The 19,083-nt window shown below is 37.9% G+C and overlaps 1 protein-coding gene across 1 annotated transcript; it reads left to right on the forward strand.

Moving 5' to 3' along the window:
* The first annotated feature begins 2,256 nt into the window (after positions 1-2,256).
* LOC138877883 (uncharacterized) lies at positions 2,257-4,004 on the forward strand. Its single transcript, XM_070157529.1, has 4 exons — positions 2,257-2,453; positions 2,640-3,078; positions 3,232-3,462; positions 3,780-4,004. Exons 1-4 carry the CDS (start codon positions 2,257-2,259, stop codon positions 4,002-4,004), a joined length of 1,092 nt encoding a protein of 363 aa, XP_070013630.1.
* Positions 4,005-19,083: the final 15,079 nt, after the last annotated feature.

The raw sequence follows: 19,083 nt of genomic DNA on the forward strand, positions 1-19,083 counted from the left end.
AATGAATTTCCAACCACAGAAAAATCATCCATAAAGACCTCAAGAATGTCCTCCACCATATCGGTGAAAATAGCCATCATACATTGTGGAAAAGTCGACGGTGCATTACACACCCAAAATACATCTGCGAGAATGCGAAAGTATCATAGGGACAAGTGAAAGTGGTTTTCTCTTGGTCCTCATTAGCAATGAAGATTTGGTTATAACCAGAGTATCCATCCAAAAAGCAATAAAAAGCACACCTGGCCAACCTATCAAGCATTTGGTCAAGAAATGGAAGCGGGAAATGATCTTTCCGTGTAACTTTGTTGAGCTTCCTATACTTCATGCAAACTCTCCACCCGGTAATGGTTCTTGTTGGGATCAATTCATTCTTGTCATTTTTCAACACAGTCATGCCCCCTTTTTGGGACACATTGTATCGGAGAAGTCTATGAACTATCGGAAATGGGGTACACAACCCCCGCATCTAACCACTTGGTTATCTCCTTCTTCACCACCTCTTGCATTGCTTCATTCAATCTTCTTTGATGTTCAACAAAAGGTTTGTCATCCTCCTACAAAATAATCTTGTGCATGCAAAAGGCAGGGCTTATGCCCCGAATATCCGCCAAAGTCCAACTGATTGCTCTTTTCCTCCTTTGTAGGACCTCCAAAGTTAACTCTACCTGCACGTTAGTTAAGCACGAAGAAAGGATAACTGGTAAAGTAGAGTAAGGGCCAAGGAATTCATACCAGAGGTGCGGGGGTAATGGTTTTAGCTCCAAGGTGAGAGGCTCCTCGATTGAGGGCTTTGTGGGCACAAATTGTCTGCAACACTACAGTAGATTTCTGCAATTTCCTTTAACTTGAAATGGTCCGTTCAACCATCTGAAACTCACCTGAGGCCCTTGGGACCCCAACCAAACATGCCAACATAACCCATGACCTAATTCAAACTTGTTCCAACCTTTGGAATGACCAAAACAACATCAAAACACCAAAATCACATCGGATTCAAGCCTAAGAATTCCAAAAACTTCCAAATTCCGCTTTCGATCAAAAAGTCTATCAAACCACGTCCAAATGACCTGAAATTTTGTACACACATCCTAAATGACACAAAGGAACTACTGCAACACCCGGAATTCGATTCCGGCCTCTATATCAAAATCTCACCTCTCAACCAGAAAACGCTTCAAAATTCTAATTTCGCCAATTCAAGCCTAAATCTACTCTGGACCTCCAAAACACATTCCGATCATGCTCCTAAGTCCCAAATCACCTCCTGAAGCTATCTGAACCATCGAAACTCACATCCGAGCCCTTTAACACATAAGTCAACATCTAGTTGACTTTTTCAACTTAAGCTTACTCAAAAGAGACTAAGTGTTTCAAACCTTACCAAAATCTCTCCGAACCTGAGCCAACCAACCCGATAACACAAAATGCAGCTGAATAAGGCAATAAGAAGCAGAAATGGGGAAAACGGAGCTGTAATTCATGAAACGACCGGTCGGGTCGTTACATTAAGGTAAAATGCATAATCATAGATGAAACAAGAAAAATCTAGTGTTAAGAAGCCAATCTATTACAAAATTACTTAAAGAAGCAAAGGAAAACGTTAGGTGCACCTCTACAAACTAAACTTAACCTAAAAATAACAAAAAGATGTATTTATACTAAGCTGAAAATATCTGACAAAAATGCCCCGATGGAGGTTATGCGACCATATAATTCTGAGTTGGACCGCAAAAGGGCCTTCTGCGGCCACACAATTCTAGTGCGGTCCTCACACTTGGGAACTTGGGGCTGGAACTTGAAGTCTTTTGCGATCTGCATAAAACTGGTTGCGGCCGCACAAAAGTGTCGCGGTCCGCACTCTTTAGTATTTGGACTTTGATCAACTCTCTGATTCTTCAATCTTGCGGACCGCATAATAATGATTGCGGTCGCATTTGTCCTTCTGCGGCCGCATATTTTTGGTGCGGTTTGCATTGTCTAAGTTGTCTAAAAGCATCCTCTATGAACCTTATTCTACGGCCGCACTAGAATTGTGTGGTCAGTACGGCTGGCCTCTTTGCCCAGTTTTGGCTCTTGTTCATTTTTTACTCCTTTACGAGTTGATTTTGACTTATTTGGCTCATTTTTCAATGTTCCTGCAAGTAATCACATTTTGTTAGTTTTCGGGAATACCTTTAAGCATTTTTGAGCTAAAACGCAAGTAAAAGAGAGCAAATAAGTGGTCAAAATCCCTACTTATCAACAACCAAGGAAATGTGGGATAAACTCAAAGTTACTTATGAAGGAAACAGTAAAGTAAAAGAGGCCTATATCAACATGTTGATCAATGACTACAAACTCTTTCAGATGAAAGAAGGAGAATCCATTGAAGAAATATTTGCCAGGTTTAGCAAAATCATTAGCGATCTAAAAGCTTTTGGGAAACCATATTCAAGTGGTGATCAAGTTAGGTAATTTCTGAGAAGTCTACCTATTACTTGGCAGACAAAAGTGGTTATACTTGAATCACAAGATCTGAACAAATTATGTTATGATGAACTTCGAGGACAACTTATAGTATTCGATAAAACTCATCTCAAGAAAACAAGCCAGGAATAAAAGAAGAAAATAGTTGCTTTCAAAGCCACAACTGAAAGAGCATACAATGATATTGATGACGACCCTGAAGATCTTGAAGAAGAAATCGCCATGGTATCATGGAACATGGATGGTCTAATAAGAAGATACAGAAACACAAGAAGAGACAGGATACCACCCAGGCGAATCAGGCAATATAATGAACAAGACAAAAATGATGGTAAATGTTATAAGTGTGGAAGATATGGGCATGTTCTAGCTAAATGCCCAGATCTTAAGAGAAAAGTTTCCAGAGGCTTTAACCAAAATGAATCATTTGGAAGTTGGAGTGATGAAGACAGTTCAGAACACGAAGAGGTAGCTAATCTATGCTTCATGACAATCCTGGAAAATGACATGAATAAACTCTCGGAGTGCCGGACAGATGAGGATACATCAAACAATGAATGCAAAGACAATAATGAGAACTATTTTATGGCTAGAGGTGAGACAAGCGAGGTAAGATTTTATAATTGTGAAAGATGTAATGAATTGCAGGACATTCTTGACCTTACTCTAAAAGAGTCTCCAAAAAAGATGAATGAACTAAAGAGACTCAACAGAGAAAAGAAATACTGGGAACTTAAGTTTGAAGTATGCTAAACTGAAAAGGAAGTACTTCAAGATGAGTTTCAGGAATTGCAAATGCAACTCAATGGCATGCGCAAAACCACCAGTCATAGTTCTTTCAAGTCGAACCAGGCGACTTACAAGTCAACTAAAAAACATCAGTCAGAACAGAGTCCACTAGTACTAACACAACTGAAAGATCCAAAAGTGGATCAGGACCTATGTGTCACTACTGTAATAAAAGTGGACACAAATATTCCTTTTGTCGATTTCGTAAATCCAACATTTCGGGATGGATTTGGAAACCTAAAAACAATCTTGAATCTAGTAATACTAACCAACAAGGACCCAAGCAAGCTTGGGTACCTAAAAAGAAGTGATAATTGTTTTTTGCAAGAACACCATGGGAAGAGCCGCAAAGGAAAATGGTACTTAGATAGTGTGTGTTCCAATCACATGACAGGTGAAAAAACCTGTTTAAAGAAGTTACAAAGATATATGGAGGAAGCGTTAAATTTGGTGATGATTCAAAAGGAAAAATAGTAGGCACTGGCACAATTCCATTCACTAACAATTGTGATATTATTAAGGTTTATCTTGTAGATGGACTTAAGTACAATATTTTGAGTATAAGTCAGCTATGCGACTCAGGGTATAAAGTAAAGTTCAAGAAAACAGGTTGTGCTATTGAAGATGAAATAGGTAAAATAATCCTCCCAAGAAAAAGGTATGGAAATGCTTATATTCTTGATGGTTTTGAAACTCTAGATGGTCATATTTGCTTAACATCCATATCTGATGATCCATGGTTATGACATAAGAAACTTGGTCATGCAAGCATGCATCTTATAGGAAAACTCTCCAAGCATAACTTAATTATCGTGTTACCTAAACTCAATTTTTCTAGAAATCATATATGTGATGCATGACAGATTGGTAAACAAACCAGAAACTCTTTAAAAACAAAGACATTGTATCTACATCAAAGCCTTTGCAATTGCTTCATATGGACTTGTTTGGACCTACCAGAACTACTAGCATTGGAGGAAAACGATATGTTTTTGTTATTGTTGATGATTACTCACATTTTACATGGGTGATTTTTCTATCTCACAAAGATGAAACTTTGAATTTTTTTTTGAGATCTTCTGTAAAAGAGTCGAAAGGGAAAAAGGGTATCTTATTACAACCATTCAAAGTGATCATGAGAAGAATTTGAAAGCAGAGCATTCGAAGATTTCTGCAACGATCAAGGATACACCCATAATTTCTCAGCTCCAAAATTACCTCAACAAAATGGAGTAGTTGAGCGGAAAAATAGAACTTTGCAGGGTATGGCGAGAACTATGATATTGGAGAACTCCTTGCCAAATCACCTCTAGGCAGAAGGAGTAAGTACAGCCTGCCACATTCTCAACAGATATCTCATAAGACATATCTTGAAGAAGGCTCCATATGAACTATGAAAAGGTAACCGACCCAATATAAGCTATTTCCACTCGTTTGGAAGTAAATGTTTCATCCACAACAATGGTAAGTATAATCTTGGAAAATTTTATCCAAGAAGTGATGAAGGTATTTTTCTAGGCTATTCCACAAACAGTAGATCTTTTAGAGTTTATAATAAACACACACTATGTGTAGAAGAATCAGTACATGTTATATTTGATGAAAAAAATACTACGGTCGAGAAAGGAATTATTGCAGGTGATGAAGATCATATTCAAGAAACTCCTAAGTCAAGAAAGTCTCAAGAGTCGACGAACCTGACAGTGTCATGGAGTCAACTAATGAGATTAGCGACAGTCAATCAGAATCACAGAAGGAGTCAACTACTCACACGAGTGCAACTCGTCCAAATTAATGGAAAAGTGAACCAGAATATCCTCAAAAGTTTATCATACGAGATCCAAGCGAAGGAATGAAAACCAGGGAAACTCTCAAGAAGAAGGCAAATATAGCACTCATTTCTCAGATTGAACCAAAGAAAATAGAGGAAGCTCTAAGAGACTCAAGCTGGTTACAAGCAATGCAGGAAGAATTGGACCAATTTGACAAAAATCAAGTGTGGAAACTTCTGCCTAAACCTGCAGACACTACTATAATTGGAACAAAATGGATTTTTAGAAATAAGCTGAATGAGGATGGAAAGGTGGTGAGAAACAAAGCCAGATTAGTAGCTCAAGGTTACTCATAGCAGGAAGGAGTCGACTACGTTGAAATATTTGCCCTAGTAGCTCGACTAGAGTCAGTACGAATTCTTCTTGCATACGCATCTTTTAAGAGATTTAGGCTTTTTCAGATAGATTTCAAAAGTGCTTTCTTGAATGATTTCATTGAGGAGGAAGTATATGTAAAACAACCTCCTAGATTCGAAGATTCAAATTTCTCCTACCACATGTACAAATTGACTAAAACACTGTATGGACTTAAACAAGCTCCACGAGCATGATACAAAAGACACAGTTCATTTCTACTTGATCATGGGTTCACAAGAGGTAAAGTAGACACTACACTTTTCATTAAAAGATCATCTAAAGGTAATCTTATTATTCAAGTTTACATTGATGATATTATTTTTGGTAGTGCTAACCCTCTTCTGTGCAAGGAATTTGCAAATCTTATGCAAAGTGAGTGTGAAATGAGTATGATGGGAGAGCTAACATTCTTTCTTGAACTTAAAATCCAACAATATGAAGAAGGAATGTTTAAATGTCAGACAAAATACACAAATGAGCTAATACAAAAGTTTGGTATGAGCAGTGCTAAAGCTATTGACACACCAATGAGCTCGTCAATAAATTTTGACAAAGATGAAAAGGGAAATCCTGTCGATGAAACTAAATATAGTAGAATGATTGGCTCTCTTCTTTACTTAACTGCTAGTTGACCAGATATTATGTTTAGTGTTTGTAAATGTACCAAGTTCCAGTCAGCTGCTAAAGAATCACATCTAACTATCGTAAAGAGAATAATTTGTTATCTCATTGGAACGGTTTCCTACAGATTATGGTATCCATGCTCTAACAATTTTAAATTAGAAGGCTTTTCAGATGATGATCTTGCAGGTGATAAGGAAGACAGAAAAAGCACCAGCGGAACCGTATAATTCGTCATCATTTTCCGGTCATAACTCCGACATCCGGTGGTGGAACTAACCAAACTTGGTGTCAAAAGATACATAATTTCCTTACGAATAATACCCAATTGGTTTCAACTTCAGATCTATAGTCAATTTTTGTAGATCTTAATTTCATTTTCACGAGTTACTGTAGAAGACAGTGTTCTTCATTCAATTTCAGCGATTCAGCTAATTCCAGTGCTACTTTTCAGCACAACAGCTTGTTTTGATAACGTGAAAGTGTTCTCTTCTCTTGTAAGATTGGTTTGAATTCTAAGCTTCATTTTAAATCGAAATTACTGTTTTTTACAATTTGGACTGTGAAATTGGATTCACAGCCATAAGAAGTAAGTAACGTGAAGCTAATTCGAATTACAGTAGTATCATTTTCTTGCAAAGCTGCTGCACCTTTGTCATATAATTAAAGTGCTAAAGAATTACAATTGTAATGAACACACGGGTAGGTGGCCAGCCACCTTTTGTGGCTGCGCTTCCTACCCAACCTCCTCCAAACATTGCACAAATAACAGGGAACACAAATAACAACAAACAACCGATGGATTACTCCAAAATTCTGAAACCTTGCACTTTAAATGCTGCAATGCATGAGCCACAGGAAATTGAGCCAATTCCCATTCGTCTACCTACAATATTGAATGAAGAGCATGTTATTCAGTTCATAAAAGCAGAAGTAGAAAGGATGGATATTATTGAAGGATTACAATATGCAATAGTTGGTAAATGTTCTTATGGCAGCCTAGAAATTCAACAACTGCGTAAGTTAATACCAATTCAATGCGAAATTAAAGGTGAGTGTAACATTGGATTTCTAAGGGATAGGCACATTTTGATTAGAATGACATTAAGGCAGGACTATCTTCATTTCTCATCAAAAACTCATTACATAAAGGACAGGGATGGCTATTAATATCAGCTTAGGCCATTGATTTACGACTCAAAGTTTAGAGCAGATGAAGAAACACCCAAGGCAATGGCTTGGATTTCATTCCCAGGTCTATTGCCAACCTTTTTGTGAAGGAATGTCTATTTTCTCTAGCTACAGCAGTAGGTAAACCTATGCATCTAGACATGGCAACAATTAATAAAACTAGACCTAGTTGTGCTAGGGTGAAGGTACTAGTTGATCTACTTCCAGATCTGCCTAAAAAGGTGAGGATGGACATATTCAATGAAGCTAATGGAACAACAAGAACTGAATGGGTGAGAATTCAATATGACATGCTGCCTAAATATTGCAGACATTGTAAACTTCAAGGACATGATCAATTTGAATGTTGGAGGATATACCCTGAACTATATGTGGAGAAGGAGAATGCTAACCAAGTAGATACAGCTAAGAAGCAGGACATAGGGAACTCACAGCCTATAATGATTTTATCTAATGGAAAGGCCGTGGGTAATGTGAATGTTACAGCAAAAGAGCAATGGAAGGAAGTGAAGGACAACAGAGTTAGAAATGTAGTAAATCAAAATACTAGTCTCAATAATAATGGAATGGAGATAGCACCAGCTAAGCAGCTTGAAAACAATAAGAACAAGGAGGGTACAAACACTGTAGATAGACAAGCAGAAGCACAAAGCAACAGTGGTAAGGAATTGGTGGCAGTAGACAATGAAGATAATGCTCATGTTCAAGTAGCTAACAAGTTTGCAATATTACAAAGGATGGATAAAGAGGAAGAACCTGTTAATCAATTGGCAATGGTGGCAGCTAATGCAACAACAAATAGTCCAGCAGTTCATAACCAAACATCTAGAAAGCAAAAACCAAAACATATGGTCAATAATGAGGGAAAGCTAAATCCAGCAGCACAAGTTTTTCATCTTAACTCATCGGGGAATGGTTCGACTAATGGTCTAGTCAATGGAAAGGAGGAATCAAAAGCAAAAAACGATATTGCACAATGGGTAGAAAGAAGTTTCAAGGATAAAACAAGAGATGGAATAGTGAAGATCAATACATCATGCCAGGAAATCCCATCACAAGATACATTAATGAACAAGGAAATTAATAAAACTCCAAATTCTCAAGCTGAAGGGTCAAAATCGTCTACATTTAAAGAAAGAGTGAAAGGTTGTGGAGGCAGGCTATGGGATGCACAAAGGGAATACGATTTAGAGGAGAACGAAGTACCACTAGGAGCACAAGCTGATGAGGAACCAAATGAGAAGGACAAAGAAGAAGATGAGCAAAGTGTAAACGAGCAAAGTGTAAATGGAGAGCTCCATGCCAATGACAACAATAAAACTGGTAATTTTTTAATAATGGGAGGATCAGAAATTGTTGAGCACAACAATAATTATCAGATAGCAGAAGTCACAGAAATTAGAAACTATGAAGGAAGAGGCCTAGAGGTAAGTGATCCTGGAGGAACAGAAGATGATAAACTTCAGAAATCACAAGAAGACCCACAAGGACACAACACAACAGAGAAGGAGAAACAGCCAAAACAAAAAACAGAAATAGTAAAGGTTATTGTTACATTGGAGAAAAAGCTGTTGCAGCTGTTAAAAACGAGGAGAAGAGAAGGCGTTGGTCCCTAAAAAGAATGCATTTGGAGCTACATCAGGAGGGAAGGAAGACAATGAAGAAGGAGAAAAACCTGGTAGATCAGGATACGACATGGATCACGAATCAACTACCCAACACCTTATGAATGCTGCAAGGCAAGGTGACTTATCACCTACACAAGTGGAAAAGGCAAAATCAACAGCAAAAGGTAAGAAGAAGCAACAAAAAGATAATTTTGCAGCCCAAAAACCTGGGGTGCACACAAGGAGAACGCTAACTAAATCAAACAATCAGTGATGAATGCTCTCATTTGGAATATAAGGTCAGTCAACACACAGCAGGACTTTGAAAGGTTGACAAAAGTGCACAGGCAAAATCACTATGAATTTGTAGGATTAATGGAGCCAAAGCAAAAAAACTGGAAAGGTATAGAAACAAGATAGGACTTGCACAAGCAATTTCAAATGTTTCCAACAAGATCTGGGCTTTCATAGATGAGGTATTTGAGGTAACTGTTATGTACAATATGGTGCAACAATTAACACTACGATTGTTTCATACTGAATCGCATGTGGAGTTTGTCCTAACATTGATATATGCTAAATGTGATGTAATTGAGAGGATAGAATTATGGGATTCACTATATGCAATGTCAAGGGATATGGATGCACCATGGCTTGTAGAAGGAGATTTCAATGTAATATGGGACGAAGAAGAAAAGTTTGGTGGGTTACCTGTGTCATTGAATGAAATTGATGATTTTCGACACTGCGTCAACACTTGTAATCTCTTCGACCTTGGATTTAAAGGTAGCATATTTACATGGTGGAATGGGAGAGAAGAGGAAGACTGTATATTCAAAAGGCTAGACAGATGCTTGGCCAATCTTCAGTTCTAACAAACATTTCCAGGAATAGAGGTGCAACATTTGTCAAAGACTGGTTCCGATCATAGTCCAATGTATCTGAAGTGTGATATTGAGACTCAACCAATAAAAAAGCCTTTTAAGTTCTTGAATTTTTGGGTGGAACATGCAACTTTTAAAGATGTGGTGAAAGAGAATTGGACAGCTGATTTTAGTGCAAATCCTTATATTCTTTTTAATCACAAGTTAAAAAAATTAAAGAAGGCCCTTTCATTGTGGAGTAAGGCTACATTTGGAGATATTTTCCAAAAGATAGCAAGCATGGAGGAGGTAGTGATGGTTCATGAAGCAGAATTTGAAGCAAATCCTACAGGGATGAACAGGGAAAGGCTACAAAAGGTTCAGGCAGAATTGATCAAATGTCTTGCACTAGAGGAGAAATATTGGCAACAAAAGGCAGGCATCACTTGGTTCAAGGAAGGGGATAGGAACACTAAGTTCTTCCACGCACAAGTGGGAGGTAGGAGGAAAAGACTTCAGCTTAACAGAATACAAAATAGTGGAGGAACCTGGATTGAAGAAGAACAAGAAATTGCAGAAGAGGCTATCAAATTCTACGAGGAACAGTTCATAGAAGCAGCTACTCCTTCATCATTTGATATAGTAGAGCATTTTCCTAATCTGATTAACACTGAGCAGAATGAAGAATTGATTATGCAGCCAACAAAAGAGGAGGTTAAAGTGGCAGTACTCGGACTTAATGGTGGTAGTGCTGGGGGGGGGCAGATGGTATGACAGGCAAATTCTATCATTCTTGTTGGGACATAATAGGGGATGACCTGTACGACATGGTGAGGGCTTTTTTCAATGGTCATGAGCTACCCAAGTGTGTAACACACACCAACCTAGTTCTGCTACCAAAGAAAAAAGAAGTTACCACTTTTTCTGATTTAAGACCAATAAGTCTCAGTAACTTTTCAAATAAGTTTATATCGAGGGTGGTACATGAAAGGCTAGTGAAATTTCTCCTAAGTCTGATATCGGAGGAACAATCAGGTTTTGTTAAGGGCAGGAATATTGTAGAAAACATCCTTCTAACTCAGGAGATAGTGACTGATATTAGGCTTAGAACTAAGGCTGGACCTAATGTCATCCTGAAGCTATATATGACCAAAGCTTATGATAGATTATCTTGGCTATTCCTAACCAAGGTACTGAGAAAGATGGGATTCACAGAAAGGTTGATAGGGATTGTCTTTGGATTAGTTTCAAACAATTGGTATTCTATTCTTATCAATGATCAAGCTCATGGGTTCTTTAAGTCCTCAAAGGGAGTAAAACAAGGTGATCCTGTATCTCCAACTTTGTTTATCTTGGCAGCAGAAGCATTATCTAGGGGTATCAATGCACTACATACTCACATATATTTTTGTGGATTTGGGATGCCAAAGTGGAGTCCAAAGATCAATCATTTGGCGTATGCAGATGACATGATTATTTTCTCATTCTTAGATGAAACATCTCTGATGCTGATTATGCAAGTGTTGAATGCATATAAAGCTGCATCTGGGCAACTTGTTAACAAGACCAAATCAGCTGTGTACCTGCATCATTTAACAGACATGGAAGTGGTCAGTAAGGTGGAAAGGATCACAGGCATTCATAGGAATGATTTTCCTATCATATATTTAGGTTGTCCTATATTTTATGCAAGGAGAAAGCTGGAATACTATCAGCCCCTAATTACTAAGGTAATGGACAAACTGCAATCATGGAAGGGTAAGTTATTCAGTAGGGGGCAGGGCAGTTCTCATATCCCATGTACTGCAAAGCATGCCTATGCATCTATTATCAGCTATAAACCCTCCAAATTATGTGATAAATAGGTTGCACAAATTGTTTGCTCAGTTTTTCTGGAGCAGCTCTGTAGGAGGAACTAGTAGGCATTGGGTTTCATGGAATACCTTATGCATGCCAGTTGAGGAAGGAGGAATAGGTTTCAGGTCACTGCATGATGTAGCAAAGGCATTATTCAGCAAGTTGTAGTGGAATTTCAGAACAAAACCAAGCCTATGGAGCTCTTTCGTATGTCAGAAATAATGTAAAAAATTGAATTCTGTAATTGTTCCATGGAAAAGGGGGTCTTACATTTGGAGAAAAATGTTGGAATGCAGAGATCTGATTGAACATCAAAATTTTTGGCAAACAAAAAGGGGATCCTCACTATTTTGGTTTGAAAACTGGACAAGTCTTGGGGCACTATATTTTTTAGTTCCTCAGGACTTTGGCATTGATGAAACTGTACATAATGTACATGATATTACCTTAGATGGTGAGTGGGATGTGGACAGGCTATTTGAAATGCTTCCTGAAGACTTAGCAGTACACATTCTGGAGAAAATCAAACTACCTTCACCTCAGCAGGTTCTTGACATGCCTTGTTGGATGCTGGAAACAAGAGGATATTTCAGTGTTAAGTCAACATGGGATTATACGAGAAGAAGAGACGAACCAAGAACAGCTTATAGGATGATTTGGGTAAAGGGACTGCCTTTTAAAATAGCATTTTTCATGTGGAGAGTGTGGAAAGCAAAGCTACCTTTAGATGATTTCTTGAAAAGGGTAGGCTACTGCATGCCATCAAAATGTTGGTGTTGTGTACAGCCTGACGAGGAATCTCTTCAGCACTTGTTTTTTAGATCAGAAACTGCAAGGACAACTTGGAAGTATTTTCTATCGAGGGCAGGAATAGCTGTGGAGGGATTAACATTGCACCAAGCAATCACAAAATGTTGGACTGCAAATGTGTGCTTAAGGCTCAAACCAGTAATGCAAGCACTCCCCTCATGTGTAGTCTGGGAACTCTGGAAAAGAAGAAATACTATGAAGTATGGTGATGCTGTGACAACTAGCAGGGTGATTTATCAAGTTTCATCAAATCTCCAGGCATTTGTGAAAGTGAGAAAGCCTGGGATGGACATGGTACCTCACAAATGGCAAGATCTATTAGCTATGATGGAAAATTTCACTCCTAAACTTAAGGTTACCAAAGTCATGTGGGAATTTCCAAGTGCAGGATGGCAAAAAGTTAATATGGATGGTGCATCGAGGGGAAATCCAGGCAGGAGCTCAATAGGTTTTTATATAAGAAATGAAAATGGTGACATAGTCAAGTCAGTAGGGAAGGAGATTGAGGAGACAACAAACACAGTAGCTGAAGCGAAGGCCATGGTAGAAGCACTAAGGTTCTGCAGATTTCATCAATACTCTCATGTATGGCTTCAAACTGACTCAATGTTATTAAAAAGATAATGGATGGGATCTGGAAACCACCATGGATCATATCTGAGCAGGTAGAGGAAATGATGCAACTAATGAATAGGGGCAATTACACAGTTACTCATATTCATAGGGAGGGCAACAAGTTGGCAGATCACTTGGCTAATTATGCTTTAGATCATGGAGAAATAGAATGCCAACAATTCTGGCATCTAGATGCACATGGAAGGAGGTTAGTTAATGAAGACAAGCTGCAATGTCCAAGTCTAGGGGTGAAGGTGGACAGGAGATAAGAAGCAAAGAGAAAAGGAAAAGCAGGAGCCATGTCAAATTAATCGACCAATATATTCAAATCCTAAGGGAGGAGGATATAATGGTTGGTATTTCTAACTATCTTTTCTCTCGTGCAGGTGCCATTACGAGTATATTATCCTATGCTTTCAGAAAGCCAAGAATTAAAATGCATATATGGGCAATGAATTGGGAATGTCTTGTTTTCCATCAAGACAAAAGGAACGACAAAGGCAGGCATGCCTGGAACAACTGCATGGGATCGAGGAGTCATCGTTAGAAGCAAAATTCGAGCTTTTTTGTAAGTAGGCGTCCAGCAGCTTGAGAGAATATGAAGGCATGCACATTGGGATAACAAAACTGGATGTAATCAGAGACATGGAATACACGCATGCTTCTAGCATTACTATATGAATGAATGCTTCAAGATGTTTGGGTCCTGGAGATTACTCGGTCGACGAGCTACAACAATTGGGAGGATAGTTTAAATTCCAACAGGGATGCACGCCTGTTTTCAAAAGGATTTGCACGCTGGCATACACATGGGAAAGAAGGCATGCGCATGGGAATTCGACAAAAAAAAATAGGACATGCAATTGGTAGCTGGCAGTGTAACGAAAGATGGACAATGAATTGTTCACGCTACCTACAAGCACTAAGATATGGGGACAGAGGAATCGTGCCACGCCTGGTAAACAAAGGCTTGCCAATGTAATGCTTAACAAGACTCATGCTTAAAAAGAGTCATCGATGCAAACGAAAAGCTTAGAAGCGTGGCTGCAATTTACAAGAACAAAGCTAGAAAGTGTAGGCATGCACGCATGGATTAGTAACGTTGGGTGTTGTGCGAGCACACCTAATTCGAGTTGCTGGCAGTGTGTATACATGTTTATGCACAACACTTTTCTCCAGGATACAACGCACGCATGTAGTTCATTCTTTTGGAAATGCAATGGAAAGGTTTGCAGCACATGGAAAGGACATCAAGACATTAGCATGTTGCTGGTTATTTTTTGGAAATACAAACTCATGTATCAAAAGGAGCAAAAACATGTAAAGCATGGGTTCAAATACCAAACAATGAAGTTAATAATGCAGACAAGCACATTGTAGGCATGTGCATTACTTTGGGTGCAAATGCCAAGGACCTTGGCCCCCTCAATAGTGTGGGAATCTCAAGGGGACATCACATGATCAGGTGCTACAGTACCGGGCTACCAAATTGGTGGAGTCGACGTGAAGTTGCTGAAAAGGGGCTATTCACGCAAATCAGATTTAAATCTAGAACTGGGACGCTTTGGACTGGAGATACAACGTCGACATGGACTCACTTGGGCTCTTTTGACAACTACAAAGTTTTAGTAGGCATAATGTGATATCAATTTGAGTATTATGCTCAATTTTGATAATACGTTACATTAGAGTGCAAAGTCTATTTCCTTTCATTGAAGGAAGACAATGACAATTTCCTAATTATTGTATTTTCTTTTCTATTTTTAATAAAAAAAACTAGCCCTAGGCGCTTGCCTAGCGGATTGAAAAAAAATTACTTGGAAAAGGACTAATATATTGGAACAGTAAGAAACAAGGATCAGTTGCACTATCCACAATGGAGGCTGAATATATTGCCATTGGACAATGTTGTGCACAATTATTATGGATTTCTCATTAATTGGGTGACTATGAACTATTCTTTAAACCTATTCAAATATTCTGTGATAATTCAAGTGTCATATGTCTTTCAAAGAATATTGTGCATCACTCTTGGGCTAAGCATATAGACATCAAACATCATTTCATTAGAGATCATGTTCTTAAGGGAGATATAGAATAATCATTTGTTGCCACTATTGATCAATTAGCAGATATTTTCACTAAGCCCTTACTTGAAGATAGATTTTTATCTTTAAGAGAATTGCATGACATTATTTCCCTTAATCATTAATATTAGGACCTATGTGATAATTTTAAGTCTTGTATGCCTAATGTTTCAATTTTGCCTCTTTGTATTCATTAATGTAGCGCCTCCAATTTTCCTCTCTTTTCCCATCAGTTGCAGCTTTCAAGAAAGGAAAACCAATCATCACGACTTATCACTAACACCCTTTCCTTTCTTTACTCAATTGTCAGAATCCCCTTTTTAATCAATGAACCACTCCTTTCAATCCCCATCGTTCTCATCGCCTAGAAACCAGTTAATCTCTCTCCCAATAACTGCTTCCATGGCCAAACACTCCAAAAATCTCTTTGCCTTCACTAGGAAAAGTACTTGTTCCAGAGGAAAACCCTCTTCTCAACCTTCTGAATAAGTAGACCTAGGGTTCGGCCACTCAGAAGGTTTCGCCTCTTCTCAGGCAGAAATTTCAGATCACTCTCATCACTTAGGATAAAAAGCCCTAGGAAAAGGCCTTTAGAAGACCCTCCTGAATCCTTTACACCGAAGAATCCAAAATATGATCTTTTAAGTTCCTTAGAATCTGACCTCAATTTCTGGGACACTCCTAATAGGGATTTCTTCGTTGCTTTGAAAGACAAGCCAATCGCTCATGGCAGAGTAGTCGACCTTGATGACTTGGAAGCTCTAAATTGTAAGGTAAAGAATTTGTCTCTATATGTTCCCCCTCCTTAAGTCTATGAACCCTTGGTAAGAATGTTCTATGCAAATCTTTGTTCTAGCAAATCTGACAAGTTGGAATCCCTAAACTTAGGTAAACACATTGTTTTGATTGTGCTGTGTTCGACTCAATTTTTCAATGTAAATGCTCTGGTTTTCCAATGCTTTTCAAAAACTCTTGGCCTGATGATTTTGAAATCTCCTTTGATCAAGCGAAATGTTGTATTTCTGAGTTTCCATCCGAATTCCTCCCTAATCAGTTAGGTCCCAGTGATGTTAGCTTTGAAACCCGAGTTCTAGCTCACATTGTTGCAACTACTTTGCTTCCTCGTACTGGATCTTTCTCCACCTTCTCTCAAAGAGATACCTTTCTTGTTTACTGTCTTGTGACCACACTCAAGGTCAAATTATCCTCTTGGGTCATAAACTTCATGATAGAAAGTGCTGATGACCCACCAATTTGCCTTATGGTATGGCTATCACTCACATCCTAGAAGCTCATAACATCTCTATCTCAGAATACCCCTTCGTCTCTGTTTCAAAATCCTACAATTCTAGGGCATTTGCTAGTATGGGATATATGTGTATAAAGGGCTCCTGGGTTAAGAAACAGGAAGGTGAAATCAAGCATGTTCAATCTGATCCCAAGACCAAAGCCTCTGCTTCCCATCACAATGTAAGTGATCCTGATCTTGCTAAGAAACTGACTGCCATTATCAAGCTACTGACCATCATCAAGGAGCTCCTTGCTACCACTCAGTCTACTGTTGGGATATCCATGTAATCTGCAAGGAGACATGGTCTGATGTTTCAAAGATAAGAATTGCAATTCTTAGACTTAGAGAAAACACAGTCAAAGTTTTCAAGGAAGTACACGACACGATTGATAGAGTGATAGTTTTAGCCAATGCCATCTTTGAACAATTGCAGGAGGCGATTTGCAACACTCTTACTTACTTCTTGCGTTGTTAGTGTGGAAGTTTCAAATAATTTTTTGTGTTTTGCTTTTTTGGACTGGATAACCAATCGTTAGATTTTTTTTGCTTTATTTTGCATAACTCTGCATGCCTACAAAATTTCCCTTAGTATCTATAATGTGCTTGTTTTTATCCCCTCTTTGCTGATGTCAAAAAAAGAGAGAAAGGCTATACATATTTTGCAGGTACAAGGTTGGAGTCAACTGAACTCTGTCGTACTCATTGAGGGGGAGTCTCATTGAGGGGAGTCGAATGCATTTTATTGCACTCATTTAGGGAGAGTCGACAACAGGGAAGTCAACTGTTGTATATATATATATATATATATAATATATATTATTTTTGTCATCATCAAAAAGGGGGGATTGTTAGGTATAAGTTTCAATGATAAACAATAATATATTATAATTGATGTAGGATCACATGGACTCAAGGAAACAAAGAAACAACACTGGTCAGAAATAGATCAAACAACACGACTTAATGATCTACGATGCAAAAAGGAAGATGTAGTAAAGATCCGGCAAGAATAAAATCAATTGAAGATTGACGAAAGCCAACAAGGAAAAGAATCAATGATCAACAAGAAAGAAGTAGCGAAAATATGGCAAGAGAAATCAATCAGAGATTGATGGAAGTTATTACTGGAAGGTCACGAAATCAAAGAAAATCAAGATCATTGGAAATCAATGAAGGCATAAATCAAGGGATCCAGCAGATATGCCTAACGGATGGAAAGTCGTCAAAGCCATTAATCAAGAAAGATCAACGAGAACTTGACTTTATTCTTGGAAAGAATCAATCTATGATTCCTTTCAGGGATCAATCCCTTGGGTTTGTAATCTCTCAAGACTCGCGAAGGCCTCATATATATACAGATGCTCCTGACATAATTTCATATACTTTGATCGAACCATCTACTCTCTTTTTGTTCTAATCTAAACAAGCATTATAGTTTCATTAGATCTGCTGTGTAACTAGTAAGAGAAGAAAAAGAGATAAACACGGGTGAGGCATTGCATCAAGAAAAGAAGAGAGACATAGAGACTAAGCTATTGGTGTAAAGCTACGCCATTCATTTTGTACTCAAGAAACATCGATCACTGAAAAAGAACACCCTTGCAACCCAAGGGGACTCGACTAGGATTCACACTGAATTCGAACCAGTATAAAAATTCTAGTGTCTTTAATTCCTGCACTTTATTCCTACATTTATTATTATATACTATTCTTATTTCAAGTCGACTAAATGATAAACTAGTCAACTACTTATAAAAGTTTTTAAAAATAAGCAATTCAACTCCCCCTTCCCCTTTGTACTTTCACTTACGACCCCTAATTGAATGGGATAGGTGCGAAGAAAAAGTAGGGGAGGGAGTAAAATGGGATAGGTGCGATGAGGTGGCATGCCACGTGGCATCCACCTCAACGATATGTCAGGCCATGGGATAATTTTGTCATGGTGGAGGGTCCTAACGGTAGAGGGTATTTTTGCATCAGTTTTATGAGGGGCTATGGTGGACCAATAGTATAATGGGGTATAAGTGAACATTTTCGAATAGTAGAGGGACATATTTGACCCTTTTCCGTAGAAAGAAAGAATGTCTATTTTTTAATAATAGAAATATTTTAGAACTTTGAATTAAGCTATTCAATTCTTCGAATTGGTAAATAATATTTTTATAATAAGATTTAAGCTAACAGGTTATAAATACGTGACTACTAACATCTTATTAACTTGAATTTTCTTACCAATATAAATATTAATATTTCATATTATATTTTGTAAGATAACTACATTACATACAAAAAGAAAGAAAAAGAGAAATCACTATAAATATTAATATTATATTTTGTAAGATAACTAAATTATAAACAAAAAGAACAAAAAAAGACTCTTATTAAAATTTGACTTGCTGCCACGGTTTTATTGAGACGTACTGAAATTAGAATACTTCTCCACAACTACAAAAAAATTAGAACTGTTGATGAGGGAATTTTTGAGGCTGAAGTTGTAGTTTAAGGACTCATGGAGTTGAATTATAGCAAACTCATAGGTATTTGTACGGTTCTTAAAATATTTGGATACGCACATAAAACGCAAAATAGAATCTATAGGAAGTCGAAGATGTACTTCCTCAAGAGGTTGAGAGATGGAGTCTGCAATTGCAGTGTAGAGCGTAGGTTTGGTCTATTATGGTAGCAAAAGTAAAT

This window comes from Nicotiana sylvestris, chromosome 9 (genome assembly GCF_000393655.2).
Source record: "Nicotiana sylvestris chromosome 9, ASM39365v2, whole genome shotgun sequence".
Lineage (NCBI taxonomy): Eukaryota > Viridiplantae > Streptophyta > Magnoliopsida > Solanales > Solanaceae > Nicotiana > Nicotiana sylvestris.

What these genes read in the sequence shown, in the direction of transcription:
- LOC138877883 (XM_070157529.1), top strand. Translation starts at nt 2,257, where the DNA reads ATGTGGGATAAACTCAAAGTTACTTATGAAGGAAACAGTAAAGTAAAA. An exon ending in TCAAGTGGTGATCAAGTTAG is followed by an intron (nt 2,454 to 2,639) that starts GTAATTTCTGAG and finishes CACAACTGAAAG; the next exon opens with AGCATACAATGATATTGATG. An exon ending in ATATTCCTTTTGTCGATTTC is followed by an intron (nt 3,463 to 3,779) that starts GTAAATCCAACA and finishes GATATTATTAAG; the next exon opens with GTTTATCTTGTAGATGGACT.